The 13158-nt window shown below is 38.6% G+C and overlaps 1 protein-coding gene across 1 annotated transcript in view; it reads right to left on the reverse strand.

Annotated features, from left to right (window-relative positions):
* LOC102011607 (3-beta-hydroxysteroid sulfotransferase-like) overlaps nucleotides 1–7269 on the reverse strand; it is a 39442-nt gene extending 32173 nt beyond the window's left edge. The window contains exons 1-3 of the mRNA XM_005414930.2: nucleotides 7105–7269; nucleotides 5474–5682; nucleotides 3250–3376 (exon numbers count right to left, since the gene is read on the reverse strand). Of these exons, the coding sequence (XP_005414987.1) occupies nucleotides 3250–3376; nucleotides 5474–5682; nucleotides 7105–7240 (472 nt within the window). The 5' untranslated portion in view covers nucleotides 7241–7269. The remainder of the gene's footprint in view (nucleotides 1–3249; nucleotides 3377–5473; nucleotides 5683–7104) is intronic.
* Between the last annotated feature and the right edge of the window lie 5889 nt (nucleotides 7270–13158).

Raw genomic sequence — 13158 nt, forward strand, 5'->3', positions numbered from 1 at the left:
GAGCACAGACTCGAGCCCAAGTGTCTAGCCGCTCCTGGAACACTGGCTCTCGCTGCGCAGGGCGCGTGGGGCTGAGGGTTTGTTTGCCCCGCCCACAGCCAGAGAAGTTCCTGGGGCTTGGGCAGTGGGGTCCTGATGCAAGCGCTGCCCTCAGGGAGTAGCTGGGAAATACCTGGCTCTCTCCGTGCGTTTCAGCTGGGAACCGTGGCAGTGTGGATGAGCACAGACTCGAGCCCAGGTGTCTAGCCGCTCCTGGAACACTGGCTCTCACTGCCCAGGGCACATGGGGCTGAGGGTTTGTTCACCCCGCCTGGCTCTCTCCGCGGGTTTCAGCTGGGAACTGTGGTAGTGTGGGCGAGCACAGACTCGAGCCCAGGTGTCTAGCCGCTCCTGGAACACTGGCTCTCGCTGCGCAGGGCGCGTGGGGCTGAGGGTTTCGAAAGATAGTTTCTTTAATAAATGGTGCCAGAAAAACTGGATTTCCAAATGCCTAAGACAAAAACTAGACCATGTCTATCACCACACACTAAACTAAAGTCAAAATGGATCAAAGATCTAAATATTAAAATAGAACCACTAAATTTACTGGAAAACAAAGTTGGCAAAAAATCTCAAAGACATAGGTGTAGGCAGAGACATTAACAAAAGCCAGACAGCAAGGAAAATACTACAAAGAATCAACAAATGGGATCTCACCTCATTAAAAAACTGTTGCACAACAAAAAAATGACAGACAGAATGAAAAGACAATGCACAGCGTGGGAAAATATTATAGGCAGTTGTTCCACAAACACAAGACATATCTAGAACATGTAAAGATTTGAAACATCTCAGACACCCCAAATCAATAAGTGGGTGTCTGAGATGAATAGGCACTTCTCAGATGAAGAAATGTAAATGGCAAATAAATATATGGAAAAAGTTCAACATCATTGACTATTCAAAAGATGCAAATTAACACAACACTGAGATTCCATCTCACCCCAGAAAGAATGGCTATCATCAAAAAATTAATCAATAACAAATTCTAGGAGGACTATGAAGAAGTCCTTCTACATTGTTGGTGAGAGTCTAGACTAGTGCAACCACTGTGGAAATTAGTGTAGAGATTCCCTTAAAAACTAGGATTAGAAGTCCCATTCAAATCAGATATTCCACTTCTGGATATTTTCCTAGAAGAATTAAAAACATCATGCCACACTGATTTATGTGCACCCATGTTTATAGCAGTACAATTTGTAATAGTTAAATCTTGGAAACAGCTCAGGTGCCCATCAACAGAGGAATGAATAAAAATCCTGTGGTTTTCTCAATATAATGCAGTACTACTCAGCCGAAAAGAAGGATAAACTTGAAAATTTTATAGGTAAATGCATGCAACTCGCGGCCACATTCATAAGTGAAATAAATCAGACCCATATGGGTAAACATTATATTGTCTCACTAGTGTAAGAAAATGAACAAGGAAATAAGTTACAAAAGGAATAAAGGGAAAAAGGAAAAAATAAATGTGTACACAAGACAGTTAAGATAGTTATACAGCTAATTTCTCTTAGTTCATTAAAAACTAAGTTTTGTGCTAATGTTTTATGGACAAGATATCTATATCTCTTCTACTATGAATAACTACTGTGAAAACAACAGTATGCAAAGTATTAACTATTGTAACTGTCCTACTAACTTGTTTGGAAACTCAGTTTCATTATTATGTTTATCTTTTCTTCTCCTTAAAATAATAATAGGAATGAGGAACATGGTTGAAAGTAAAGCATAATCCAACAGAGCTGGTTGAAATGCCTACATATCAGCAGTCAGCACAGAGGTAATAACTGTCTTTTGTAATTGCAAGCCTGGCATTAACATGCTGAAAAGTAACCTGGCACTATTCAGATGATCATGTGATATTTGTTCAGTATTCTCCTGATACAGTGCAATACATTTACTGATTTGCATATTTCAAACAATTCTGGTATCTCTGGGATGACTCCTACTTGGTCATGGTGTATAAGCTTTGTGATTTGTTGCATGCTATTTGCCAGTATCTTATTGTAGATTTTGCATCAGTGTTCTTTAGGGAGAATGGCCTGTAGTTCTCTCTTCTGGACAGATCATTCTTTGGTTTTGGTATCGGGTAATACTTGCTTCCAGGAATGATTTTGGGGCTATTGTTTCCCTTTCAATTTCATTAAAGAATTTGAGGAATAATGGCATGAGATCTTCTCTAAATTTCTTGTAGAATTCAACTGTGAATCTGTCAGGACCTGATGGCTTTCTTTGTTAGTAAGTTTTAAAGTACTTCTTCACTTTCATTGACAGATATTCCTCACATACAATTTTTATGTCTTCTAGACCTAGCTGTGATAATTCATTTTTATCCAGGAATCTGTCATTTCTTCTGACCTTGTACAGGTGTGAAATATAGAATCATGCTAGACCTTGGCTAGGGGTGGAGTTTGTTCACATATTTAGATCACTGTGGCCAAGCTCAGTTTTGCAATATATGCAAAGTATCCTCAACTTTGAACAAACTGCAATATTATATTATGATATATTATATCTACTTTAAAATTGTACATGGACTGCAGGACAATGCGAGACACACACTGGTAGGGATATCCAGATTTTAATATACTCTGAGAAAATTTGTAAATTTTATTTGTTTCTTTGCTTGCTTGCTTTTTGAGACAGGGCCTCACTATATAACTCCAGGTGGCCTTGAACTCACTTGCTAATCCTCCAGCCTTTGCTTCTGAAGCGCTGAGATTATTGGCCTGGGCCACCATGCCCAGCTAAATATTTGTAAAATTAAAAGTATGCAAATCCCAGAGATTCTACTACTTTAACATGCAGAAATCCCAAAATCATGCAAAAATTTTTCAGTTGAATGGAAAAAAGAGAAGTAAGAGAGTTTTGGAAAGATGTATGTTTAACAAAATGGAGAGAGCTGATGGTTCTTTTGTCAGCAAACTGAAATAGAAGCTGGCATTCAAGAGTAACAAATGAAGAGAGTGGAGAAAAAGAATGGAGAGTCTACAGCAAACTCTGGAGAATCAAGTAGCCAAATTAATAAAGGAGGAAATTGGTGGTGGACTAAAGTTTCCCAGCTGTATACCAAAAAGAGGAAGACAGCTTATCTGGTTCCAGTGGAGTGACTCCCCTGTTAGTGAAGCAGAGAGACTGAGTTGGGCCCAAGGGAGTTCCAACACTGTCCTCTGAGTTTCCTGTCTCCTGCATTTACAATACACTCACCAAGTCCTTGGAGGAACCAGTGCAAATACTGTTCCAGTGACTCTGCTTTTTGAGTATGGAGATATGCATTCCAGAAATAAAAACCAGACACAAGAACATCTCTGGGGTTTCTGATTACATAAATCACCTTAAATAGAAAACATGAGAAAGGAAATTCAAAACAGCCATTTTCTATCATTTGATCTCTAACATTATAGAAATGTAGGAGATTTGAGAAAATCCCTATCAAATACCAATGAATATTTTAATGACTTAGTTGCAGAATTCAAGAATCAAATATACATTTTAGTATCCCTATACACTAGTCTCCATCATGATATAAAATATAAAATAGAAAGGAATACATTGTGCTTCCCTCCTGAAGTAGCAGGCTTCTCATGAGGGGAAGCTTCTAGAAAGTTTATAAGGTGAGAGATGCATGTAACTGTGCTTTACTAGAATAGTAACACAGAAGACAAAAAATGCAGACATCTGGTTTTTTTACAATGTTTAAGTCTATGTATCGGGCCATCTGGTGGAGGAGAGAGTGCCAGAATAGATTAGACGTTCTCGCTATAGCAAGCTCAAACTGCGTCAGACTATTTTGATAATCTGTCACAGAGTGTTGCTTGCAAAGACATCTCCATTCATATGTCATGGGTGTATTAATGTAAAGGTCACTGGAGGGATAACTGGAAAAATAGTTGTAGCCCAGCAAGTATTTTCCACCAAGAGTGGGAAATAATTGTAAGGCACAGGGAAAAAAATTTCTAGAGAAGTAAGAACGTTCAAAATCTGGTGGATGATGCTTAGCAGTTATATACACATATCTATATTCATCAAGCTGGTGTTAAGATTAGTGTACACCTCATACTCGCTTTCAAAATTCCTTGCAATGTGAACAACACAATTTTATTTTGAATTTTACCTCAGTTATATTTGGGACATTATTCTTAACTTCACCTCTTATTAAGCTTCAGTTTCCTACTGCAAAAGAATTAGTAAACCCTAATAAGACACATGTAAATAGGTGCACCAGCACAATTTTATTGTGCTGCAAAATTGTAAAGCTAATTCTCTAAAGACAGAGAATATTTTCCAACTTTTTCAGTGTAGTATAGGAAACACATCCAAACAGGTAACAAACAAATACAACTTGTGTAAGTAATATATTTTAAAAATTATCCATGATCTGTTGGTCCTAGCTAGTCACCGTTCCCTCTGAAGATGCTATATATGTAGCATGGGAGACTGAAGTCGATGGTGGTCTTAATAGACAGCTTTATCCAATAATATCAGGACTCAAAATATTCAGCCAAGACTTCGGAGTAGGCATCTGGAATTAGGCATTGACTTGTGAATCTACATACATTTTAGATAATTCTGATTTGGTTGGTCACACCTACATGATGGGAGGCATTGTTTTGAATTAAAGTTGGCTAATTTGTCTTTCATAACAACAAAACTTCACATATTATCACACATATATCACTGACTTCCATCTGCCCACCTCCATAGCCAGGCAAATTCCTAGAATCCCCGATTCTCAGTAGCCTGAGGCCAGGGACAGTGTGTACTCTGCAAGGACACAGCACACTCACCCCGAGTGCTATGTCACAACTCACCCACCACAGAACATTAATCAGTGCTACGTGCATACTCAGCCATTCTCACTCCCAGAGTCTCACACCCCAATTCTTTTCACCTCATTTAAACTCATTCCACTAACCCCCTCTAACCATATCCACCAAAGACCCAGCCCAATGAACTGGACTTGAAATCTCCTTTGGAGTTACCCCAGGAGATCCTGCCTGGAATCCCAAGTTCAGGCTGGCTATGTTCTTTACTGGGTAATCACCATTTACCTAACAAATGTGCCTGTGTGTGTGTGTGTGTGTGTGTGTGTGTGTGTGTGTGTGTGTGAGAGAGAGAGAGAGAGAGAGAGAGAGAGAGAGAGAGAGAGAGACATACTTTCAAATATATCTTAAAATTTATTTTTCTGACACTTCCTCTTACTTATCACTCTGCCCCTAAATTCTGTTTAGGATAATCTGAAATGTTCCCCATCTTGTACTCTTGAGTGGCATGAGAAGCAGCTGAGTTACCCCCACCTGATGCTTGAGAATATCAAGTCCTAACTTGATCTAGGATGTGGGAATTATTTTTGGCAAACGATCAGGGATAAGAAGGTACACTCAAATTTCAGAAGCATTGAAGAAACAGTTCTCCACTTTTGGGCACTCACCTTGGCCTTTGAACTGAAGAAAGACTTTGGGAATAGATGGAAGGGTAGGTGGGAGCTGATGAACATAGGTCTCTCCTTTCCATTTATTAATTCATTCCCATCTTTTGTCTCTATCCAAGGAGAGCGATACCAGATAGGCACAGATTGGCTCCACTTGGGATCCCCCTTGGAGTTAATCAGGCAAACAATCTCAATCACCCAGTTGATTCCTGAATAAATATGGAAAAATGAGTTGACTCACTTCTATTTGAATTGTGAAAATTTTGTCATAAAATACACATAAATAATATTTCTCATCATGACACTTTTTTAGCACATATCTTTGTAGTGCTAATAGTGTTAAGAATATTCCCATTTAATTCACTTATGAGTATGGTGTCAAGTTGTATCCATATACCTATGAAAATCTCAAGTTTATCCTTCTAACATAACAATATGCAATATATTAACTGTGGTTGTTTTACTATTCTGTTATGGAATCTTGTATTACTTTTTTCATATAAAAATAATATTCCCGGGGCTGGGGATTTAGCTCAGCGGCAAAGCACCTGCCTGGCAAGTGCAAGGTTGTGAGTTCGGTTCCCAGTACCAGAGAAAAACCAAAAAATAAAATAAAATAAATTAAAAAATAAATAAATAAAAATAAAAATAATATTCCCATTGCTGTTTAGCCAACCTTCCCAAAACTTCTTCTTTCAAAACAGAGACTCTATTTAGTAACAATTCACACCACTCTTAATGCTGGCCACAAGCATTCAACTTTTTTTGAGGAAATTTCACTGATAGAGATATTTAAGTTTAGTGGGATCATATTGTATTTGTCTTTTTGAGATTAATTTGTTTCCTTCCAGAAATGCTCTCAAGATTCATTCATAAGACCAAAAACAAAACAAAACAAAAAAAAAAAAAACACAAAGATTCATTCATATTGCATGTTGTGTCAAAATGTTCTGCATTTTTAAGGCATATTGATCATTTTATCTATAGCACTTTTTGTTTAAGCATCTATCAGTTAACAAATATTGGGAGTGTCTACATTTTGACCATTTTCTGAAATATTTTTCATGGTATTTCCATTCCTCCTGGCTTTTTAACACTATGTGATTTTCCATGATAGCAGCACTGATCTTCCCGTTTGTATTGTTCCTATCCCCAACTTCACTCTCATCAGCGTCTAATTCATATCCTTTCTGTTGAGTTTCAGAGGCTCTTTTCCAATTCCTGGCCATACTCATTAATCATTCTTCTTCCTGAAAATATCCCTTCCTCACATAATCTGACATCCACTCTTTTTAATTTGATTCAGACACCCTTTCTACTGGTATTTAGTTTAGAAATGTCATTCTCTTCCACCCCTTTTCCCAGGACATAACAAAGACTGAAAATGCCGTAAGTTTTACTAATATACATTTCCCTAATACTTTAGACAATCCCCCTTCGACACCTGATCCCAATGCATAAATATCTAGCTACATCTTTTTCCTTAAGGGGAGTGCTATGATGCATTGCTCTATGGTTCCCAAAGCACTCTGTATTATCTGGCATATAGACGGTGTCCCATCCATTGTTGAATACCTTACAATCACAGTCATAGCCTGTATAATGGAATATTTGTGGTCCCATTTCCTTACCTGATTTGGGGTAAGCGACTGTAAATATATCTTCATCCTGCAGCACAAACTTGTCACGTACTTCTTTTATTATTTCACATTTCAAATATTTGGAAGGAAAGGGTACCCCTTCAAACCACACATACTGATCTGACATGATGATGAGCTCTCTGGGAGCTGTTAAGATTCAAGTTGTATCTTTTGTTTTATATTTTGGTAGGTGCTAAAGGATCTGATTTCATTGGTAGCTACAGAGCAAACATTCACTTTCATTTGTTGTCAAGCCAAAATTTGCTGACAAGGAGAAAGTGTAACGGGTGATCAAGGTTTGTTTACTAAGCAATGTGAAATCATTCAGAAAATATTCTTGCAGTGATGAGAACTTCAGTTCATGGTCACAACTAGAATTTCAAGAAGAAGTAAAAACACATAGAATTGTTAACAGATTTATAAAGGTTTTAAATAAAGTTTAATATTAGAATGGTCTGGTCTAGATAAATAGCTTTTTTTTTTTTTTTTTTTTGTCCTTTTCTTTGAGACAAGGTCTCACTATACAGTTTAGGCTGGCCTTGAGCTACCTTTGTGGGCCAGGATGGTCTTGAATTCACAACTATCCTCCTGCCTCAGCCTCCTGAGTGCTGGTATTACAGGTGTGCGCCACCACAATGAGCCTAAATTGCTAAGTGAATATGGATAGCTCACATAGTCAATTACGTATTTATATTTATTTTGGGTTTTCTCTAATGTCCTGTTTTTGCCTCAGGATTTCACACAGGATACCATATCTTGTACCAGCATCATGTCTCCTTTGACTGTTCTTGACTGTGACAGTTTTTCAGATTTATTTAATTTTTGGTGACCTTGAAGTTTTGGAGATTATGGGTCACTTTTTAGAATGTTCTCCTATCCATTTTTCTTGGTTGGTGTTCCATACCTAGATTTAGCTCATAGCATTTAAAGAGGAGCATTCTAGATAACGTAGTCTTTTGGTTTGGATCTTAAATATTCTCCATCATGTCATGTGTATAAGTATGTTCCCCCAGGAAATAATGTTCACAATGTAGCTATTGGGAGGAAATTGAATCATTAGATCTCCAAACTTCTGCCTGGATTAATCTGATAATGGATTCATAACTTAATTGGCTGTTGGTAATCTGTGGAATTCTAAGATTTGGTGTCCTACTGAAAGTACAATGTCATCAGAGGAGCACACTTAAGGGGTATGTCTTGATTCTGGTCACATTTCTCCCCTCTTTCACATCTGTTATCCAGGAAGAGACCACCTGTCTGTTGCCAAACAATTATGCCAAGATTTGCTTCCCCACTCTAGACCTGAAAGGAACCAAGCCAAGCACATATTGAGTGAAATTTCTGAAAATTTGAGCCAAAATGATCCTATGATCTTAACCATGATCTACCTCACAGTTACAGAAAGCTTGCTGAAATATTCTCACCATCAGCATAACAAGAGTACTTCCTCTTAACTAGCATTGATGGTGTGGAACTTGGTTCTCAGAAGCAAGGTTTCACTGAATCCCTAATGCAAATTCATTTTCTGACCTATCCCCTAGCTGTATGTACATGTTTTACACATGAATCCTAGCCCAGAATATATCCTTGTAAATGGATTCTATCAAGTCTTATAGAGGGACATTCTACTAAATGATGGTCCTGAATGCTTTTAATTGTGACATTCTTGCAAAATAATTTAAAAATCCTAGCACATCTTCCAACTGAGAGGAATATATTAACTAAGTATAGTGAGAGTCCTAGGTGGATCTTGTGCTATACACACCCAAATCTTCAGAGTATGATAAGGAGACAGTTGACCAACTTTCAATAGGTAACATGGATGAGATAATAATTTTGTATAAGTTAGATGCTCTGTTTTCTATAATTTTATCTTGAACATATAAGTCACATCTGTGTTCTTAGGAAACATACACTGAAGCTTTGATGAGACAAAGTAAAAGGGATCCATGACCTACTCTGAAATAGATAGGAAAAACTTAACTTTGTATATGGAGTGAAGAGAATGTGACTATGTGAAAAATCCTGGAAAATCCTTCATTGGTGAATCCGTGTTATCCATCCCCAGATGTTTTATGTGGGTTTCATTACTTTGTAAGTTTTTAAAGCTTGAAGATAACTCAGAATATAAATTTTGGATGAAATCCATTACCCTACTCCAATTCTAGACTGCAAGGAGTTTCAGATGAATTGCAGCTTCTTTGAACACAAAAGTCAAGAATTTATGGTGGATTGACTAGGTCTGCAGGTGCATTATATTGGCTGAGAACTCAACTACAGTACCAAATCCTCATTATCCATTTGAATATAACCATATTAAGAAAGTATTGTGTGCTTTCAGCTTGCAAGGATGAACCTAACAGAATTCTCAAATGTACCACATCAAAGATCCCTAACAGGCATATTCTTTCTTTGGTCCATGGTATTTCTTTCCCAGTGCATCACTGTGAATACACTGGCTTCAAATACTTATGCAAAATTCTAAAGGAAGTGTACTAGTCACCTTCATATTCCTGGCACAAAATACTGACATGACAACTTAAAGGAGATGTTTACTCCTGGTTATTATTTTCAGTCCACTGCTGGCTGGCTCCAAGGCAGAAATGTCATGGTTTAAGATCCTGCCGAGGAAATCTATTCAAACCATGGTAGGCTGAAGGAAGGAAGAAAAAGGAGGTACCATGAATAATGATACACGTTTCCAGGTCTCACCAAAATCACCCAGTTCCAACAAGGCACTACCTATGAAGCGCACATTCAGTTACTGAACCTATCAATGGACGAATCCACTACTGACTGCAGTGTCCCCATGATGCACTCACCTTCCAAACGCAAGAGACTCTGAATGACCTTTTATAAACAAACCCTAGTAAGGGGGAGTCCTTGCATGCATGGTCTGCCTGTTCTAGGAGTACCTGGAAATAGCTACATTTCTAAGGTTTTGGCATAGGCTTTTGTGAGCTTCACTAAGATCATTTTGGCAATGATCTGTTCCTCATGTGGAAGGCAAAAATGTTGAAAGTAGAATATTTGTTAATCAAGAAGTATAAATGGCCCATAGATACATCAAAAATGCTCATGGTTGCCGACCATTACAGAAAGGCAATTAAAACTACATTGAGAAACCATCTTACCTTAGAAAGTGCAGCCATCATCAGGAGATCAAATAATAATAAATGCTGGAAAGGATGTGGGAGAAAAAGAATTCTTCTAAACTCTTGGTAAGCATGACAACTAGTATTACCACTATGGAAATCACTAAGGATATTCCTCACAAAAGTAAAAATAAAAATTACATTTGACCCTCTTCTGGGTAGAGTTAAACTCATCAGATTATAGGAATACATGTATATATGCATGTTCATAGCATCACAATTCATAATAGCTTGTTCTTGGAGACAGCGTGGTTTTTGGCCATCAACTGATAAATAAAGAAAATGTGGTCTGGATACACAATGGATGACCACATTGCCATAAAGAAAAAAAAACTTGATGCATTCCTAGGAAAATGGATAAAACATTAAAATATAATGTAAAGTGAAATAAGTCAGATATGCATGCTTAAATATCACAGGATTTCCCTTATATGAGAAACTAAATATATATCTCAAAGATGCATAAATAAAAAGGGAGACATGAAAATAATGACTCAGATTATGTGCTCCATTGTTCAAAATTACTTTAGTATATATACTTATTTTTATTTATAGTACTAGTTTAGTGAAAAGAAAGTTTTGTACTTTTATCGATTTGTTTCTTCTTGTGGGGCTCATTTTGTCCATGACTTGTACTCTGAATATCATTTTGGCCATTCTTGTAACATTATGACATCCAGGGTAATAACTGTTGCTATTGTTTAGGTATTTTGTTTTGAATTTTTGTTTTCTTTGTTCATAGAATCAAGAAAGGTAGGGAGTGGCTCAAGCTGGACATTGGTCACATGGGTGCAGGGCAGGACAGGGACAGAGTGCCTAAAGCAATCAAGCTACCTCAGTCTTAAAAAGGACATCCTGCCTGGACAATTTTAGTCAATAGTCACAGATATCCTTGCATCTCCTGATACTAGCATTGCCAAAGTATAAATAAGTGCCCCTGTGGTGATTTTCCAGTCCTCTTTTCCCATGCCATAAAGGCCTCCACCTGACCTTAGCGCTTGTGTCTTGTCTTTTTTTTCTACATCCCCTCACCATTTCTCCCTAGATCCACCGAGAGCTGTGCAAGTCATGACAATTTGCTACCTAAACAGGGACACCCAGGGAGGAGTCTCATAGGTGGGATGCTTCTCAGAAAATTTTGCACAAAATAGAGTGGACAGAAGCACACTGTTAGGTCAATAGTTAGCACAAGAGTGTCCTATCGGCAATTACCAGGTGTAAAAATTGGGGCATGTAGGTCTATTGGCCTTAAAAAAATATAAGAAATAGTGGTATAGGCAGCTGAGTTAGATAGACATATAGGCAGTCAGACAGAGCCAGGCCCTAGAAGGAGCCAATATGGAAGACAAGATACCATACAAATGGAGAGGTGGTACTTGCTTTGGGCCAGATCTCAGGACCAAAGACTAAACAAATACACCCACATACCTCTCTAGGGATGGACATCAGGGATTGATATTCTAAATAGGTAGCAATCACCTTGAAGAGTCCTTGACCTAACCCCTTACAGGAAAAGCCCCTGTTCTGTATTCATGCCAGCTTGCTACATGACTCAGTTACCCGTTTGATCCTAATTTAATCAATTTTACCTGAACAGTTCTTATTAGCTGACCATAGTTTTGTCCATTTTTCCCCTACCTTGTACCTACCTCACCACGTGGTTTTGCTCTATAAAAGCCCCTAGAAAACACAGAGTCTTTGGTAACCCTCTCGGACCCCCCTTTTCTCCCTCTCTTGGACAGAAGCTTTCTTTCGCTCAATAAATATACTCTGCTCTTAACCTCCATTGCTCCTAAAATTCATTCTCCAATTTTAGAGAACACAGACTCATCCCAGATGTTGTTCAGGTTGGGAGTTTCTGATTGGTTTCTTGCCCTGCTGTAATTCCAGCTGAGTTGCTACAGCACTCAGCCAATATGGCACTGCAGGTCATGTGGTATGGTGCTGAGTCACTATGGTGTTCAGCCAATATGGCGCTGCCCACTAGAGGCCATCTTTCTTCCACTGAGTCAAAGTACAACTTCCTACTTCCCTTTTTGTAATATCCTGTTCCCTTTTCCCATGCTCCCACCCAATCCTGGCCTGCCATGTCAGGTGGTCTGCCTCCTGAACCCCGCCTCCAGCCTGGGGCTATTTAACCTTGAACCCAATGAAAGATCCTTAGAAGCTCCACGTTTTTCTCTTTCCTGTGGTCTTCTCCATGTCCACAATAAAGGCATTTTATTCTGCTTTACTTCTTTCTGCGCTGGAAAAACCTATCATATCTGGTGCCGTGACTCAGTGCAGGCTGTGTGCCCTTACTAAGGGAGAGAGCTTTCTTTCCCTTGCTTTGAGCCCCCCTGCCAATATTTGCTGTTGCCAGCCTCCATCCAACACCGACCAGCTCCAGTTCTCAAAGGTGAGCCTCCTTTTGTTCCAGGAATTCCTGTTTTCAGTTTTGCTCCATTTTTGAAAACCATAGGCATATGTCAGGTCTCCCTTTCAGGACCACTGTGTCCTTTCCATCCTACAGGACACCCTTCTGCCTTCTTGCTGACAATTGGAAGGGTGGATTTGGGCATTTTCTCCTTTCTTGCATCCCTGAAAGGGTGATGGCCCTCTCAGGAATTTTGAGAACCGGGTGTTTCAGCCACCGGCTCACCTTTGATTTGGCCACAGAATGGGGAACATTACTTCTCATCCTTCAAAGCACACTCCACTCAGTTGTCTATTGTCTAATTTAAATTCTTTAGGACCCCAAGACACTGTTAAACCAAAATGATTAATCTTATTACCAGATGGCCTGACCTCAATATAACCTAGACAATGAGAGCCAATGGCCTCAAGATGGTACTTTTGATCTTACTATCCTTAGAGACCTAGATAATTATTGTTATCTCAACAGCAAATG

Source organism: Chinchilla lanigera, unplaced genomic scaffold (genome assembly GCF_000276665.1).
Source record: "Chinchilla lanigera isolate Chin_1 unplaced genomic scaffold, ChiLan1.0 scaffold00208, whole genome shotgun sequence".
Classification (NCBI taxonomy): Eukaryota; Metazoa; Chordata; class Mammalia; order Rodentia; family Chinchillidae; genus Chinchilla; species Chinchilla lanigera.